Genomic DNA, 18,770 nt, shown 5'->3' with positions numbered 1-18,770 from the left:
AATCACGAAATTACTTTTGGCGCTGAAGAACTTAAGACCATTAAAGCACTTCAATTGCTATGGCCGCTGCTTCATTTTAAAAATATCATTCGCATATTAGCAAAACTACTAACCACATCGGACGCTATAAACGATATCTTCCCTCATGGTTTCTTTCCCGATGACTAGGTAAGTATGAATTAAACAATTTTTAAACTAATAATTTCAAAACAAACTAACCATTTCTTACTACATGTTTTTTCTTTTTCTTTAGTCTTTAGATCACAATCATCTACAAACAGAAAAACAAAAAAAAAATTGCAAACTCTTTCATAAATTATAAACTTTTATTAACAAACCGCAATGAATGATGCAATAAATTTCTTCTCCACAGTAGTAAATTAATCCAAAAGTTCTTTTCCCCAATGTAGTAAGTCTAAATACAATGAAAAAAGTTCAATAATTTCATTCCCCACAAAGTAGTAAATTAAAAAATTGAAGTAGTAGATCTATACAAATGAAAGCAGTACTAACCCTTTAAAGGCCAAATTCACCGCACACAAATTCTATCCACACTCGCACAGCTCGCCCACGACGAAATGTTTAAATTAATGCTTTCAAGTTTTAGCTTTCGCTAACAACAACTCAAACTAGTAATAACAAGTTTCCAACTTCTTTTAACCTGGTTGGAAAGGAATTATATAATAATCTCAACTAACAAACGCAGCTTACTAGACACCATAAACCACAAACTAAAAGCATGACTAAGAAAAGAAAACACACGGTACCCAAACCGGATTAAACCAGCTTAAGGAACCCGATAATTTATTCTTTTGAAGACTATTGATAAATCTAAAAAAGAAAGAATACAACACCAAAAAGTCGAAAGACAAACCGAAACCAAACAATTTGTTTTTTGAGAAAAGGTCACAACCAAAACAACAAAAGGAAAAAATCAGTAACATGACATAAAAGGTTAACACAAAATAAGACCCCATTAAAAACCAGCCTGCAATCATACACTCACTCCTGGCCTTACCCACCAGAAGAGGACGTCCTGAGCATGCTTAATAGCCGGCCTAACCCACCGCGGTAAAACACACGCTTTGTGACACACTCCTTATTTTTGACAAAAGGTACTCAAGTGTGAGTAACTCTTTCAAAATAACCAACTAAAATAAAAGCTTTTGCGATAAAAACCAATAAAAAATCATAACTAAAAGAAGAACTAACTAAACATTTATTCATGTAAAATATATAATGCAGTAATATAGATCATACACAATCACGAAGACGAACATCAAGAGACAAAGACGACCCCATCACTCTCAACCCACAGAATGGCCAAACACAACCGATATGCCGCTCACAACCACAACTCATGATTTGAAGTACGACTTGACACCGACGCAAAGGACTTCATTGAACCAGACCAATGACCACCTCGATGCTTAAGTATACGAACAGATCCGAGGCATTCCCTCCAAACTCGAGCTTCAGGCCATTCCGAAAACAAGATCGAAGAACAGTTCTCCACACCGATCAAGAACAAAAGATCATAACAAACCATTTGGAAATCAGGTTGATTTCGTTGGCGGTCACAGTCATTGTTGAATGACAGAGAAACATCTACGATTCCAGCTTCCTGGAGCTTTCACCTCCGAGAACGAAATAGAAATGATGCTCGCGAAATACAAACGATCATCATCCATCCTCCATTACAGATAGAAGTCAAAAGAACAAAAACTCTGTAAACCCCTGATGGGTACAACCAGATCCAAACTATATATTATTATTGTTTATAAATTAGATCTTTTTCCCTATAAAATATTAAAGACTAACCAATCACTTTCCATCAAACTAAGAACCCATTCATTTGTAAGTGCTGAAATTACTTGTAATTTCAGCACCAGAGCATTTAACTTACAATGAATTCTGAATTTAACTTACAACTTAGTTGCTTTCTCCAAGAGACCGACTCGTAACAAAACCAGCATACTCTAGATCTATTGAGACTAAGAGATATGAGAGTAAGATTAAGATCGGTATTAGACTAAGAAGTTGCACGAATCTATCCGGCCGAAAATAAGATAGCGTGACGAGCAGACGGTGTACCTTATCTGAAATCACTCTATGAGTTGACCTCAAATCTATACTCATATGATATACTGGCTGATTTTTGCCTTTAAAGAACGAATTCTCATAGTTTGACTGGATTGGCTGCTTTCAAGTGATTTTATCTAGCATGCGTCAAAATTTCAGTCCTACATAATAGTTGCAGAGAAAACGTCAAAACCGTGAAGAAAAAATCCACTAAATTGCTCTTTGAAATAAATAAACTCTTCGTCAGAAGCGGATTTAAAAGTAGATTCAACTCCCTCACCAACCAAAAGGTCCTCCTACGAAAATAGTTTACACAGAGGCGATGCGGAGCTTTGCACCACTTGCAATACAACACTATTAAGAAAATACATAAGTCGGTAAAAAAGTAAAAATGTTGAGAAAAATAAGTGAACCCGAAATGCATAACTTCAAAAATTGGATTTTGCCCACAACCTTAAGTGTTTCTCTACTAAAGTAAGTGAGAAGACCAACAGTGATTTTGTGATTTTGAAACGTTTCCAAGGTCTTAACAATTTTTGCAAAAAAAGTATTAAAAAAAGGCGCTTCTGCGGGAAAAAGTCGCGCCACCGCTTATTTCGATTGAAGTTTTAATCATAGCCAAATTTCTTTAGGCATGGTACTGTTCGAGTTCGACTCAACCTTGAAACTTTGCTTAAAACGGTGCATAGGCATAAGGGTCCTGAAACTGTCCAAAAAATTGTCATTACCTTTGGCATTTGTTCCAGAGAAATATTTTTACCCCAATCATAACCTCTCCATTTTTATTCCATTTTAGGTTATACACAAAAACTTAAAATGGAAGCAGACACAAAAAATGAATAAAACAATTTGGTTACTACATGACTGCAACTAAACCTTAGTTGAAGCTAATTGTTAAATAAGGACGGCTTCAAACGTTTGGAAAATGATCCATACAATTAAACTAACGAAGAAAGAAATGGGTGTTACTTTTTTCCTAATTTACGAGGATATCCAAAGCGTGTCTGAGAATTTGAAACGTGGAGAATTCTGAGAATTTGAAAGATCTCAGAAAAAACTCTGAAAAAAAACATTTTGTGGTTGCCGAGTAAAAATAGTCCGATCAACCGTACAATTCCCCAATCTCCCCCCCCCCCAAATCCATTGGAGGAGGAGAAAAAACAGATTTTTCAAAAATTGACAGTGAAAGCCAAAGTACCAAACTTCAAATAACAGACGGTGAAGTAATTTCCGCTAATCAATCAAGTTCACTTCTTAGCAAAAAAAAATTACTCAAATTCTGATCAACTCTACATTTCTGACTGTAGCGATTTTTGACTGAAGTTAGAATTAAGTGAAAAGATCTAATATGTATAGTTAGACTTCTGTAAATAGTGAAAATTTTAAATACAAGATGTGGGCGAGCAACGAGACCTCTGACCTCCCATTTTTATTTCGAATTTTTAAAATTAATCTTTTCTGCTCTCAACTTTATAATTAAAATCAAAAAGAGCGAAGCTTCAACTGCTCATGTATCTGACTTTTTTTTGTCTTTTTAAATCTATATAAACAAAAAAAAATCTTTCTTATCGAGTACTAAACACACACACACACACACACAAACACATAAGGGGCTATTTGGTATTAGATACAAACAACTTCCAGCAACTAAACTTGTGTTTTATAAACAAACAGCAGCTCTGGAAAATTGGCTAACAAAATACATCAACTTCAAATTGAAATGTTTTTTCCACAAAATACTCGCTCTTGGAACAAATATGATGAATTAGATGCGCTGCTTCAACAACAAAACTTAAGGCCATTTTCTGTTGTTCTAACAGAAATTTGGCTTAGGACATATTAAATCTTAATATTTTTGTCAAAATGAGTTTAAGCGTTTTGCTACCTGTAAGAAAAACAAAGACAGGGGTGGAGTAGCAAATCTTTCTAGGGAAAAAACTGTTTTGAAAATGTTGAGAAGTACAGCCTCAAAAATTTCAAATTTCTTAATTCTCGACTATGTGTAAAAAAACAGAAACTGATTCTAACTGCAATTTACAAGTCGCTTAGTGCAAAAATTGACCATTTCCTTAAATTCTGTGACATAAGACAGCACGCAACCCATTGAAACACAGGAAAAGCTTGAGTTCAATGTGATATCGGATTAAAATTATAGCACACGTGTTTGTTACACAGAACACTTGAGCAACCCTAGATTTGGCCTCCACAGTTTTTCTATGCATCACTGGATTTATTGAACTCGCGATTATTGACCATTTTGATGTTGAAGTTGACTTTAAAATTGGCTTATAGAAAAGTGTGAAAAGGAAACATTTTACAGTAGAAACTTTGGAAAACTGAAAAAGTGAATTGAAAAGTGAGTTCAACTGGTTTTTCTACAGAAAACTAGTCGAAATGGAAATCGAAGATAGAAAAATTGTTATTGATGAAAACAAATGAGATTCTGCTAAAGCAAGTACAAAACACTATGGATGCAAGGTTTCCGCCGTTGCACAAAAAAAAGACAAAATCAAGAAAAAGCTGGATATGGAATGATATCAAAAATGCGAGTGCTAGAAAACGCAAATTACTGAAACTTTAACAAAATCACAGTACTTTAGAAGCAAAATAAAACATGAAAGAAAAAAAAAATTCAGTACGGCTTTTTCATGGAAAAATCTGAACAACCCAAGAAACGTTTCTATGAATGTATGAAAAAAATTATATGCGATAATATAAAAAACAGTTCAAAAACCGAAGAAAGTCATGCAACTGCTCAAAAAATAAGCAACTAATTTGTCACAATCAGTCCAAACTAGTCCTCTGGATTTCAAAAGAGTAATTTTTTCAAAATTTTTCCAAAAAAAATCTCTTTTTACCTGTCACAAATTGATGAATAGCAAGTTTATGGCACAACGAAGCACTTGCTCAACAATAAATCTAAAGGTGACATGGGTCTGTCAAATTACCTGATCAAAATAAATATTCCTTTTTTAAAAGCTCAGTTGACCAGTATTTCTAACCAGATAAATAACGAAAAAATTATCCCAGTTGTCTTGAAACAGCAGAAGTAGTCTCTGTTTTCAAAGCAAGAGACAGTTGATTCCATGCAATTATAGACCTTTTTCTTTAATTCCTGTTATAGGTAAAATTTTTGAGAAATTATCATTGAAATTAATAATCATTTTTTCAAGAGGTTTGACATCCTAAGCAGTAATTAGTTTAACTTTCGAAACAAACGCTCTACAATTGATGATTTTCAGGAACTTTTAGAGGGCCTCATTGAAAGCAAAAATACTAATGAATTGGCGGAGTGTTCACTCTTAAATTTATCTAAAGATTTCGTTTTTGTTGCTCATAGCATGCCTAATTACAGGGGTCACATTTCCGGACCGAGAGGCGTTCCTCCTAGATTACAGAGATCAAATCTTAGCAATAGAAACTAATGTTTTTAATTTAAATAAAAGTTTAACCACAGAGAAGCTTCATTGTTGAGTACATCAAAGTTTTGTTTTGGGTCCTCTGCTTTTCTCTATTTGTGTCAATGATCTTCCCAACATACCACAGGACAGTGAATGTAATTTTTATGCCGATGATATTTACAATTTTGGAACACTCAACGAAACTACAGAACATAAAACAGATTTCCAATTAATATCAGAATCTATGGAAAATAATAATCTATCAACAAAAAAGGCAAAAAAATAATGATTTGTAGCAGATTAAAAATTTTAGAAAATGTTGACTGGAACCAAGACGAAATAGAACTAAAAGTTGCAGTTAAAAACATGGATTAGTGTTGAATCAAAATCTTACCTTTAACCATTATTTTGTAAAAGTAAGAAAAAATGTAATCGATTCACTTGCATGATTTTTCAAACAACACAGTTTCTCAGCTCATCTGTTCCCATTAGAAAATAAAAGCAGTCTATACAGCCAAAATCACAAAATGGTGTTTTGTGTAGGGAGTTGCTAAAAAACCACTTTAAGAAATCGGCAAATACAACAATTATTTTTAATTAGAATTGCGTTTCGTCTCAAAAACGAAACACAAATAGTAAGGACAATAAAAAAATTGCGCGGAGTTTGCTCAATACGAAATACACGTATAATACCAACTATTTAAATTACTCTCTAAAGTAATAAGACGAGAACGTGAAGACGACAAAATGAGCAAATTTGTTTCTAAACAAGAATTAGACAAATCACTCGATAGCTTTAACAGAACAAAATTACTAACAACATTAAAAATTATCACGAAATAACAAAAAGTTAGTATCTGTGCGAATACGGACACTAAAATTATTCTTTAAAAATTTTAAATAGGAATATCATTAAAGAAGATTTTATTGAGCCTAAAATGTCTATAGACAACCTAAAGCTTAAAATCAGAGATACTTCTTTAATTGATTGCAACTACTTCATCAAATTCTTTTGGTGTTAAAGCAATGAGATAAATTAATAAACCACTGCATCATAAATTGTACACCCAAGAAAATTTTATCGTATATTTTGAAATAAGGCAATTAAATTAAAAAACAGTTTTCATTTTTCTTGTGGTTGTTTCTTTTTGCACAATTTCCAAAAAGTTTTTTATTATAATTTTGAATATAGTCTATATTCGTTTAAAAAATTGAGTCATTTTAATAAGAGAATGAATTAAAACATTAATTTGTTCAAGTTAACAGCATACAACAGCAAAAATGCGTAAAAAATGTTTAAACCAATTTCAGTTGCGCTTTCGAATGAAATGCATATTTATACAGAAATAATTACAGAATAATTATTCAGAAAAAATACATGCTTGTGGAGGGCAATCTACCGTAGGTCGCTTAGAGGGAAAGATTGTACGGTTGATCCAACTTATCTGACCAATTAAAAGACCAATTTCATATAGTTTCAAAATGTATATATGATATTATGTTAACAAATAGGAAAGACGCTGCCCTCTTTTCTAACCGACCGAGACCTTCGCTTCAGCACTATTTCAATTCATCCATTGTTCCCGACCAAAAATCATTCCAGCAGCGTTTAGAACCAAAGAAACATTTATGGAGGGGTTCCGGGTCAGAGACATGATTTCACAGACCAGACGGTTTTTTAGCACCTTTTATGATGCAAAGCTTTTAACTTCCTTGCTGAGCAAAATATATGGCAAAGTAATTATAATAGTGAAGACAAAAGCTTTGGGTCATAGAAAATGCTAAAAATCCACCGCTTAGCATCACGTTTTTGGCCCGTGATCCCTCCTAAGTGACCTTATTTTTTGTTCTGGAACACTGCTGGAACAATATTTGATTGTGAACAACGGATTGCATTAGATCACCCGCACTGATAAAAATGGTTTTGGGTTGATTTAAACTGATTCTAAATCGATTTGAAGTCGAACCAAATCGATTAACAATGCACATTTTACGATTTTAAATGGTTTTTAAATCAATTTAAATGGCTCTTTTGAAAATTTTAGATCGATTTAAGTGTCTATAACATCGATTCAAATCGATTTGGATAGATTTTTCGACTCGTTAAAATGCATCCAAAACTCACCTAAATCCATTTTAAATCGATTTAAATCGATCTTTCCTGAAAATTTTGGACCAATTTAAGTGTCTTTAAAATCAATTTAAATCGATTTGGATGGATTTTTAGAATCACTAAAATCAATTTTTTCGCAACACGATAAAAAACATGCTCTTCAGAAAAAATAATTGAAATATTTTAAAATCAATTTTTTAAATAAAAACACACGTTCCAGATCAGATGTTATAGAATTCAATAAAATGATCCATATAAATCAAATTTTAAGCTAAAAAACATGCAATGAAATCATTGAAAATCATGAATGTAAATCAGATTTTGAGCGAAAAAGGGTCAATATAGATCAGTTATTGGACTCAAAATATATAAGAAAATCATCGAATTTTATTTGGTTATTTTTATGCTACAATACGCTATGGATGTAAAATGAAAAAAGATAGGCAATGAATAAATGCAATAAAAATTCGAAACTGATGAAACTGAAAAGAAAAAAATCGATTTAAATCCCGTTTTAGTTCCCTTAAAATGAAAATAAATTAAGACTGGAAAAAATGGATTTAAACCGCTTTAAAATTGATTTTTGTAACTGGGGTTTAAGATCAATTTTCATCTTTTTTATTTCATACTAAAATCGATCTAAGTTTAATTAACATACTTTTTCAGCTCGGCTAATCCGTTTTTGTCAGTGCGAAGGTGGTAGTTTCAAAGCGAAGGTGAAGATCGAAGCGGGGGAGAATCGAGAGAGTGGGCGGATTAATCAGCCCCTTTCACTCGATCCGCCACTGCTTTGCTTTGAATACTTTTTATTTTGGTTTTTTTTTCACTTGTTGGCCCGGTTGATTGATTGAGGGTCATTTCTCGGGCTTTGTTTTGTTTCTAATCACTGACGCACATTCATCAACTGGCCTTTACCTTAAAGTGTGCTCTTCAAATGAACTAATCAGCTATTGAAACTTATTTTCTGCTACTTCTAGTTTTGTAAAGCAGGAAGTCAATTGACATTTTGAGATGGTACCTAAACGTTCGGCGGCCGCACTAATTGAGCTGTGTTGTTGCAAAACAGAAGAGTAATAAAGAGACACTCAATGTCGAGTCTGTCATTAGATATGAACAACAAAGAGCTAAGAGGAGCGGAGAACCACCAGGAAAGTGAAATCCTACCACCAGTGGCCGCAATATAATATGGGCAACAAAACAATAATAAGTGCCGGGCAACAAATATTGCAAATTCATTATTGTTCATCAATATGCACTTACCGCCGACATGCAGCTTAAAAAGTGTTCACCGAATCGCCAAATGACATGTTAAGTAGTACCATGCCATGTACATACAACCTTTGTCAGTTGACCAGCAGATATTGATACGTACATACTACTGCAGCATAGACAAGAGAAAAACTTAATCGGCCCCTCCTCCCCGCACCTTCTACCACTCTCTTCTCTGTCGACTGCATGAATCAAATGGTCCACTGAAACTAATCCGTTGTATACAGCTCATGTTGTTTGCTGACAGGGACATCGTTTCAACAGCGTCTATCTTAAGACCCTTCTGATAACCTCTTCAAACCTTCTTCTGTTCTTCTGACGATCATATTAACTTCTACCGATCTCAAAATCCGCCAATTTTAGTCATCAGCTGTCGAATTTCGGTTATCTAACGTATGTTAACTTCGTGTTTTTCAAGATTTAATGGTAAGTAAATTATAACCATTTCCAATAAATTGCCAGCCAGCCACAATTACACAAAATTATTCATCCAAATCGGACATTTTGAACCTGCCTTGTATTTAATTTAAAGTAATTGATGGACCTTTTTCTTGCATTACTATAATTTAAACAGAATTCCGGAAAGTAATTTCAGGTAACTAAACCTGAAAAGCCGCCAAATTAGAACAAATTGAGCTAATTTTGGTCGGAGCGACCGTTTTTACAATGAACAAAAATTGTTTGACTTTTTTGATATTTGCATGAAATTTTCCGAGCACTGTTTTCCGAGCACTTGTTTTCCTCCGAAGTAAAGATTAAAACTAAATATCGAAGCCCATTTGAAAATCACATTTTTTCACAAATCAAAATCAAGCCAATTAATTATTTTTTTTACGCCAGCCGCCAGCATCATTTAATTTGATCTAATTGCATGAATAAATGTGTAAATTTGGACAGTGAAAAGAGTGAATTTGTCGAGCTAATTAAATGAATCTTGTGCCGTCAGCACAGCTTCTTTCTGAAGTACAGTTACTTTCGCACCTCAGATGGTGCTTATTATCCAATCAGTGCTCAGTGTGTGGCATCAGCAGTCGCTCTTGATTCTATTTTTTAACTGAATGAATCTACAATCTACTATTTACTATTGCTATCTATCATCAGCGCCTGTCTTTTATTAGATTGAAAACACATCATTCAGACCTGAGCAATCACACTTTTCCCAAACTCAATATCAATAATCCATGGTCCATTCCATGGCTCAGTCCCATTATTTCAGACTTTAACGCAATCATTCGTCAATTTAAATTACGAAACCAGAAAAAAGTTTTAAAGGAAGACAAATAGTATATTATCCACCCAACTTGATCATCCAGCAATAAATCTATTACAAAAGCGGAAAAATTAAAAAAAAAAACACTAGGGTCTTATTTTTTAATAGGATTCAGATTTGAGCGTTATAATATTGATTAGCGCGCCTTAATAGCCAATCGAGAGGTAGTAGGTATCTTCTGGGACTTTTAAAATCTTGTGGGTTGGCTTGGCTGGTTAGCTGCAGTAAATCGAAATCTATCAATCTTAATTTCTTATCATTGCTGCAAATTGTTCTTCTCATTGTCAGTGCTGGTCCATTTTTCCCAATTTACTTCCACGTGAAATTGTCTTTGTCCCTTCGCAGGAACGACTTAACATTAACAGGGGATTATTACAAATAGCAAATTGTGTTCACGTGTGGTTAACTTTCTTGCAATAATTGTTTATACTATTCCCTTAACCACAGCAATGTCACCAACTTACCATAAACAAGCTCCCCCTCCCCCTTTCTCGCTACCACATGGACATTATTCTTCAATGGCCTAAATCTGTAAATCGCACAGCCCCCCTTAATTTAGGACCAACCGTTTAATTCGCCACATTCCCAGTCGCATATTGTTGCATTTGGTAAAATATAATCGGTCTCAAACCTATCATTTTCTCTATATTACACTATTCCTTTATTGTAACCCGAGTCTAGCTCTGGTACTACTAGCAACAGGCTCAGTTTCCATTTCAGTGCGCCATTTAAACTAGATTGTGGCACAAATTGTAAACATTGTTGTTGGTACTTGACGTCCAAAACAACTCCTGTCCGAACACTGGTCTTAACTTCCACAACTTCTCAAATTCCCCCCTTTACCTCATTCCTCTCTAGTAATTGTGACAACCAAATTAAACGACGCCAATATTCGGTGCACGCAACCTACAACCATAAACTTCATTCTTCGAAAAGACAACTCGTATATGTTAGTAATTCCCGGTCAGTTTTTGTGTTTCCTATACCCTTTATTTATTACACTTCATAAAATTCATAATAACTAAGGCCCAGTATAAGCCATCAGTTTGAGAGGTGGCTGATAAAATTGACACCCTAATCCCAAGTTCTCTTTTCTCCTGTCCAGCAAATCAAACTACCCAGCTCTATTTTTTCAATTTGATTATATTGCAATCTTAGTGTAGTATAAAATAGCTTGTAACTGCGTCGATATCGTTTTTGCTGAAACTTCAGCCGTAGTTTGTGTTTTTAATCCCAATTTAATTAAGTTTGAGCCCAGGCTGATTAGTTTTATATACCTGGACTCCGGTACCTGTCACAACCAAGTCTAGTTCACCCGAGGGAGGCGATTTCTCTCAATCCCCTACCTGTCGCGATATCTAGAAACTCCATTGGGGTCAATACTCGACAAAGTGTCCAATCTGATACTTTATTATTGTTATTACCAGAGTTCGAGTATATTTCTTTTGCTTGAGCGCCGTTTGAAACTCAAACTTTTTGGCTGCTCTCTTATTGGGATCCAGCTTGTGACAGTTAACCCTGCAATCAGGGAACCAGTGGGATAGCCAAACCTACCCTGCTCACATTATCAACTGGATCTTTGCCAGCCTAGCCGCTATTATTGCTTCTCTGATCCCACAATTCTGTTAGGACTCGCAGAATAAAATTAACCCATCCCTCATTTCAAGATCTAAAGGATAACCAACTGGTGAAACTAACCCCCTGAAAATCAAACACACGGATAAACTGCAACTGAAGCCATCTGACCGGATCCGATTTGGATTTGGCCGCAATCAATTTGAATAAATCAGCTGCCAACACTGAAAGTAAAAAGCTCGAAAGTGAAATTTATTTCGACCTAATTTTGACAATCTTAGGTTTCATTCATTTTCGAACATTTAGTGTAATATAGATTGCAAAATTTTTGTTTATTTATCCTTCTTTGCTAAATTCTTCTTTTCCTTGTGTGGATATTACACCGACATATAAATTAATTCATCTGTGATCTGCGTGTGAAGATGGTGATAGAGACGAATAATCTGGAGACGATGTCCCAGGGCTCCAATGGGTCCAGTCAGGGCATGCTGGACAGTCACGTGAACGGACACGAAGACGAAGTAAGTGCAAATTTATTTGTTAACAAAGCAGGGGCGGATCTAGGATTTTCTCGAGGGGGGGGGGCGGAATTTCAAAAAAAAATCGAAAATTTTGACGACCTTTTTTCTAGGTCGATCAAAATGATTTTCTGAGCTCCAAATCATCAAAGAGAACCTATTTTGACCAAATTTCCTAATAAACAGGCCAAAAAAGGGGATTTTTGGCACTTTTCTGAAAATTTTGACCACAAAATCACGTTATTTTTGGCGCGCGCTCCCCCTTCAAAATTAGTATATATTGACGCCAAAGGTGCCTTTAGAAAAGTTTTAGGGTCCGTCAGCCAAAAATGTATAATTCAAAATAGTACAAAGGGGGACCCTTTGGGTCGGCAGGTGGTCGAATCTCTGAGGGGGGAGGGCGTCCCTAGTCCCTAAATCCGCCCCTGTATCAAAACATGATTTTTTAATCGTGCTACCTAAGTTTTTGAAACAGTTTCCGCCCGTACTTAAGTTTGTTTATTTTGAATTGATTTCTTTTCAATTATTGCTTCATATGATCCCAAGACAACTAAGTTTTTTATCAATTCAGTTGTATTTAAATTTTATTGTTCTTTTATTTCTAAGAAAGTGACGAAATTTTTATTCTTGGTTTTTTATTCAGACTAATTTTGGTAATCAAAAAAAAATAGTTTTTAGCAGAAATTTTTATAACCCAATGAAAATATTCACTTCGTGACTTCAAAATAAAAATAATTAGTTATTTGTAAATGTTATATTGCCAAATTGGTCATTTTTTGGATTAATTTATGAGCACCTTTGATAAATTATCTATGATGACGAAAAGCGTAACACGAAGTTTTTTATGTTTGGCAAATTATTCCGTGCTGAAGACCGTATGAAATTGTATTGAAGCTAGCTTAGCGGTAAGATAAGAAAACTGCTTTAGTTTTTTATCAAAAAATTTTTTTTGTCATACCTAGACATTAGGATCAACGTCATGAGAGCGAATGCCTGTGGTTGATCCTAGACAGAGTTGCTAGCTTCATTTGAACCTACTTTTTTACTGTAAATAATTTGATGCCAAATTTGTAAACAATGATGAAACAATTTTGAAACATAACAAGACTGCTCGTATCAGGGCGAAGCCTTGAATGTTCCGACTGCCTTTTAAGGTTTATGGAGCAGTAATAATATTAAAAAATTAAATGAAATAAAACAAAATGAAAAATTTTTTTCTTCTAAAATTTGAATTTTTTTAAATAAAAATTATCCCCCACACGCCATATAAAGTACAACAGGATAGATTTCGCTCCTTGTAACAAATCAGTTATGGCAAATAAGCTTCTTTCAACCAATTTGGAACGATTTCTAAGACGGATTAACTCTCCGCTTACGCGTTAATAGCGCGAAATATATCGCGCGTTAATTGTCCCAAATTGGCCAAAATGGCAATCTTTAAACCGCCATAACTTTGCGAAAAATGATCACAGGTAAAATATCTTTTCAAATTTGAGCTCAGGACAACAATACCTTTCGAATGATATAAAAAATTCCGTCAAAAATGGCTTGTTAAAAAGTCGAAATTTGTCTGAAGAAAAAAACCCCACCCCGAGGACAAATATTTTGTTACTTTCGTATCGAAAGTCGGAACAAAAACTCGTTAATAGCGTAAAATCGTCTATAGCGCATTGATAGAACAAATTGATTGAATTTGCCAAAAAGATATTTTTCTAAACCCAATAAGTTTTATCACAAAGTGAACTATCCTTTTAATTTCGAGCTCCAGTTTTCATTGCCTTCCAGATGAAAAAAGACGTTTCAAAAGATTCCGTTTGACAAAAAACCACACTTGGAAGAAGTTTAAACAAGAAGTTCAATTTTTTAAAATTTTATTTGAGAATTTCCATAGAAGTATCACGGCAACTAACACTTTCAGCCGGGTTTTTCCAAAAACAAAACTCAAACGCTTATAGAACGATATGATTGGGTGTTTGATATGAACTTCCACTGCCCGAATCAATTAGTTTTTATCAATGGCTGCGAGTTAAATAAACGCGCAATTAAATCGTTTGTGTGTGTTGCATTCTGAGTGATAACCAATTTTAACCAATTTTGGTACTGCATGCTTTTTTGGCTACTTGGTTTAGCAGATCATATTGTCTGATTCTACGTAGTCTTGTTTAGACTTAGTTACATATGAAGTCATGAGCCCAAAATTTTGTTTTGTTGCGAAAATTTGATTTCTTGAATTTATGCAAAAGGATAAATCTAAAATTTTGTGCTGCATTGATAAATTAGTTATCAAGGGTGTTGAAGTTGAAATAAGTTCGTGATTCAAAGAATTGTTTTCAACGGCTCGCTAAGTGGCGATCTTAAAAAAGAAGTAAATTCGTGTTTAATTTTTTTTGTAAATCTGGCCGAATACAACTGGTTTATTATTATGCAACGTTCGAGTAATATAACGAAATAATTTTACTCTGTCTTTATTCCCCAAGATATGTACTGTAATCAACTAGATTTTTCTACAGATTTTTTTTTTGAAATTAGAATATAAAAAACCTGAAGCGCTGCGCTTGAAATCGAAAAAATCACTTGCAATCATTCGTAAAGGATACAAAACGCGCCAAATTTCTAGTGTTATAGATTAAACATGTCTCTCTAGAGATTAAACATGTCGCTTACTACCTTATACGCTATAGCGTATGAGTGTATGTAAAAAAATGTGAGGAAAAACTCAAACCATTTATTTTACTTCTTTCGAGATTTTTTTAGTTAAATAGTCAGTCAAGTTTCTGGTTTATAAAAATTAAGTATTGTTTATTTAAATTATAATTGGGCCAAGTTAACATCCTCCCCCCCCCCCCCCAAGCCGTTTTGGGGGAGAACTTCAACTTTGTCTAAGTTAGTTTCAGCCAATCAGAATCGAGCAATTTACTTGCATCGTTGGTCTATCTGGGGAGGGGGGGGGGGGGGGAGGATGTTTACTTGATCCTTTATACCTTTATAAATTACTACTTTTAAGGGTGTGGCAACATTCAGATTTTTGCTCTGATACCAGAATTGGCTGTTAGAAACAAAAATCAACTTGTTCCGAAGCAATTGTCTCAATAGTGAACGGTTCAGTGACACATTCCCTATTAGACAGGTTTCTCTCTAAATCGTACTAGTTTGCTTGCTTACATTGCTAAAAACTATTCATTTCACTTCATTGCTCAAATGTCTTTTTGTCTCATGTCTCAATCAAAGAATTTTTGAACGTTTAAACTATATCGTACAGTGCAATACTAAAAAAAAAAATTTTCGATCTTTCAGTTTGTGTTAATTTCACAAAATTTGAAATTAGCAACCCAATAGTGGGATGCTGTTAGGCTTACCCCAAGGGTTGCGAATTTGGCCTGCAGTTATGAATGCCAAATACTTTTAGTGTACGAGATACGAGATATGACGATACAAAATAATTCAAAAAAATTGAAATTCCCAACTCTGTAGTTGGAAGCTGCCAGAGTACTCTCAAGGGTTGCGAAACTTGCCTCCAAATATGACTGCGCAAATCCTTGTTGTTTTCGAGATGTGACGTAATTTATTATTTCTTTTTAACTTTTTTTTTAGAAAATTTAGGTTTTAAAAAACTCAAAGATTTGAAATTTACTATCTTGTAGTTGTTCACTGTGAGGTTACTCTCAGGAGTTCCAAGTTAAAAAAACTTGCGTCCAATCGCGACTGCTCAAATTCTTTAAGTTTCCGAGATGTGACGTTTGTTATGTCTTTTTCCTAAATAGCTGAATAAACTTAGATATCAAAAACTTCACAAATTTTGATGTTGCCATCTCTAAAATGAGGCTTTTTCAAAATACTCCCAGGGCTTGCGAATTTTACCTTCAAATATGATTGCTCAAATTGTTGCAGTTCTCGAGATTTGATTGTTGTAGTTCTCGAGAAATTTGAAATTCCTAACCGTATAGTTGGGAATTGTCAAAGTACTCTCCAGCGTTGCAAATTTTTCCTCTAATTTTGAATGCTCAATTCTTTCATCTCTGTAGTCTCTGTGATATTTTCCAAAAACTTTCAGAAAACAAGCTTTTTTTCAAGATTTGAAATCTCCAACCCTGTGGTTAGAGGGTTAGAGGGTGTCAGAGTAATCTCAGCGATTGTGGATCTTGTCTCCAAATTCGACTGCTCAACTTTTAAATTTTGTAGTTTTCCAGATATGATGTTTCTTAAAATTTTTCAAAAATTTTGCAGAAAACTTAAGTTTTCAAAATGTCTCGAGAAATTTGAAATTCCTAACCCTGTAGTTAGAGTTGTCGGAGTACTCTCCGGGTTTGCGAATGTTGACACCAAATTGTACTGCTCAAATCTTTGTAGTTATCGAAATATGACGTTTTTTATGCTTTTTCAAAAAAAAAGTTTTTAGAAAACTTAAATTGAAGTTTCTTAAAATTTGAAAAACTGCCAAAGCTGTACTTGGGTACAGTGAGAGTGCTCTCAAGGTTTGCATTTTTTGCGTCCAAATGCGAGTGCTCAATTGATTTTAGTTTCCAAGTTTTTAATTTCATTTTAAGGTTTTTCAAAAAACTGAGATATTAAAATCTTCACAAAATCTTATGGTTTTTCAAAATTTGAACTAAAAAAAATTTGAATAAAAAACTTCACAGATTTGAAATAACTAACCCAGTAACTGGTTGATGTCAGAGTACACTCAAAGGATGCAGATCTTAATTCCAAAATATGTGGTTTTTATATGTTGTAAAAAATTCGAAGCTAGTTAAATTTAAGGAATTTGGTAAAAATGGTATTATTCCCCATTTCGAAAAAAAACTAATGGAATTTTAACGCTAGGGGTGTTTTCTACCTGAAAAATTTTGACTAGTTTAATGTTTGATTTTTGAGCAAATTTTCAAATAAAATTGAGATGCTCTGACCTCATAATTATAATCCAGTGATTTTTGCTGAAACTTAATTTATGATTTGGTTGCTCTTAGCTGAAAATCTTATTTTTTTTTGTGAAGTAATGGAGTTTTGAAAGCTGGAAACGTGGGATAGCTAATGGGCGCGGAGTTTCCTGTTTTTTTTTCAATGCGTATCCTGCAAAGTAAATTGAGGCAACCTGTTTGATCCAGACTTTGCAACTTATGCGGAATAAGAAACTAAACTTCATAAGGAACACTATTTTTTTTAGCTAGACGCTGACAATTACTATTGAAAAGCAGTTCCAATAACTCTCTACTATTTTGCTTGATCAGGGGTTGACCATGTTTTTTATATCTTCAGGAACTTAATTTTGGGGAATGAGTATTGGAAATTAAATTATATTGAACATATCCACTTCAAATGATATGGCCACAACGAAATGCAATCGTCAATATCAATCAAGTGAAGTCCACACGTAGTCTTTCTAGTCTCATTATATCAAAAACAGATTAAATCAGCCTTCATTCAAAAATATGCTGCATTAGCCAAGTTTATTTTTAATAATGGGAAAATAAGGGTTGATATTTTAAACTGCGATCACAAGCCGAGATATTTGGGACCAAGGGAAACGGCATTGTGTCACAATAATGGGCAGCGGACGTCCTTTGTTACAGGGTGGCAATGCAGAGTATTCCTTTTGATATTTCCCGCATAAATGACTAGTTGAGAACGGAAGCCACGTTCTGATATACAGAAGAAGACTTTTGTTTTGAATGGAAACCAGTCGATCAAATTTCTCACGGCAGGGATCGAAATCACAATGGAATATGAAGAAGAACGGGAACCGCGTGGAAAAAGGAAAGCATTTATACTTCTTCATTAAATCTTGCAAAAATTGAAATTTGAAATAGTCATTTTACAGAAAAGAAATATGCTTCAAATTGAAATCCCGAACTTCTATCTTTACGAGTTCCACACTCTTGAAAAAAATCGCATGCGATTTTGAGGTTCCGTGAAAACTTGCCACAAGAGCAAAATGCGAGCCATACGAAGTTTGTTATCGTGGTGAACTCAGTCCTTTTATGTTTTCAGAGAACTATTTGTAAAATCAATGGCAGATCTATGATTTTCGGGAAAAGAGGATGAGTACGGTTTTTTCTGTCGACTTTTTAAAAGTCGACCAAACTGATTTTTGAGCTGTCTTAAAAAACTTAAAAGACCTTATTTTGACATTCCCCTGTGCCGCATGCAATATTTGTTTTTCAGTCAATCTATAGATTTGATTGAGTTTTATTCTATTTCTCAGTCTTTTTATTCAAGCGTTTTTTGGCTTCTTTCATTATTTGATAATCGTTTCGATCATGAACATTTGTTTCAAGTTCATAACTGACGACAAGTGAAAGCCAAATATTTTTCCGATTGCTTCACGAAGTAAAAGGAAAGAATTATGGCTGTTTTAGCCCTATTTTGTCTATCTCATAGAAAGATAATTTTACAGTCATTTCTGCGGTGATTGATATTTCAAAAAACATAGAATTTGTCAGTGTCGAGAGAAATTGGTCTGCGTTTTTTCGTTGATCGAGCTAATTACAGACTGCAAATTTCAATCTCGCATCTAGTTATTATATTTCCTATCTAATAATTTGCTA

The 18,770-nt window shown here is 34.1% G+C and overlaps 2 protein-coding genes across 6 annotated transcripts in view; one reads left to right on the top strand and one right to left on the bottom strand.

The window, feature by feature from the left end:
* The window catches only part of LOC134845257 (eukaryotic peptide chain release factor subunit 1-like), a 574,579-nt gene that overhangs the window by 282,754 nt on the left and 273,055 nt on the right, over positions 1 to 18,770 (bottom strand). The window lies entirely within an intron of this gene.
* The window catches only part of LOC134845253 (uncharacterized), a 41,565-nt gene continuing 31,937 nt past the window's right edge, over positions 9,143 to 18,770 (top strand). The window contains exons 1-2 of one of the 5 annotated variants that reach the window (XM_063862188.1): positions 9,143 to 9,291; positions 10,481 to 12,231. In XM_063862188.1, the coding sequence (XP_063718258.1) occupies positions 12,133 to 12,231 (99 nt within the window). In that variant the 5' untranslated portion in view covers positions 9,143 to 9,291; positions 10,481 to 12,132. Of the gene's footprint in view, positions 9,292 to 9,762; positions 12,232 to 18,770 lie in introns of all 5 variants that reach the window. The other 4 variants (XM_063862187.1, XM_063862186.1, XM_063862185.1 and 1 more) reach the window with 4 other exon arrangements.

Source organism: Symsagittifera roscoffensis, chromosome 4, assembly GCF_963678635.1.
Source record: "Symsagittifera roscoffensis chromosome 4, txSymRosc1.1, whole genome shotgun sequence".
Lineage (NCBI taxonomy): Eukaryota > Metazoa > Xenacoelomorpha > Acoela > Convolutidae > Symsagittifera > Symsagittifera roscoffensis.
Note: the sequence above shows the minus strand (reverse complement) of the source record. Positions and strands in the feature narration are given on the sequence as shown.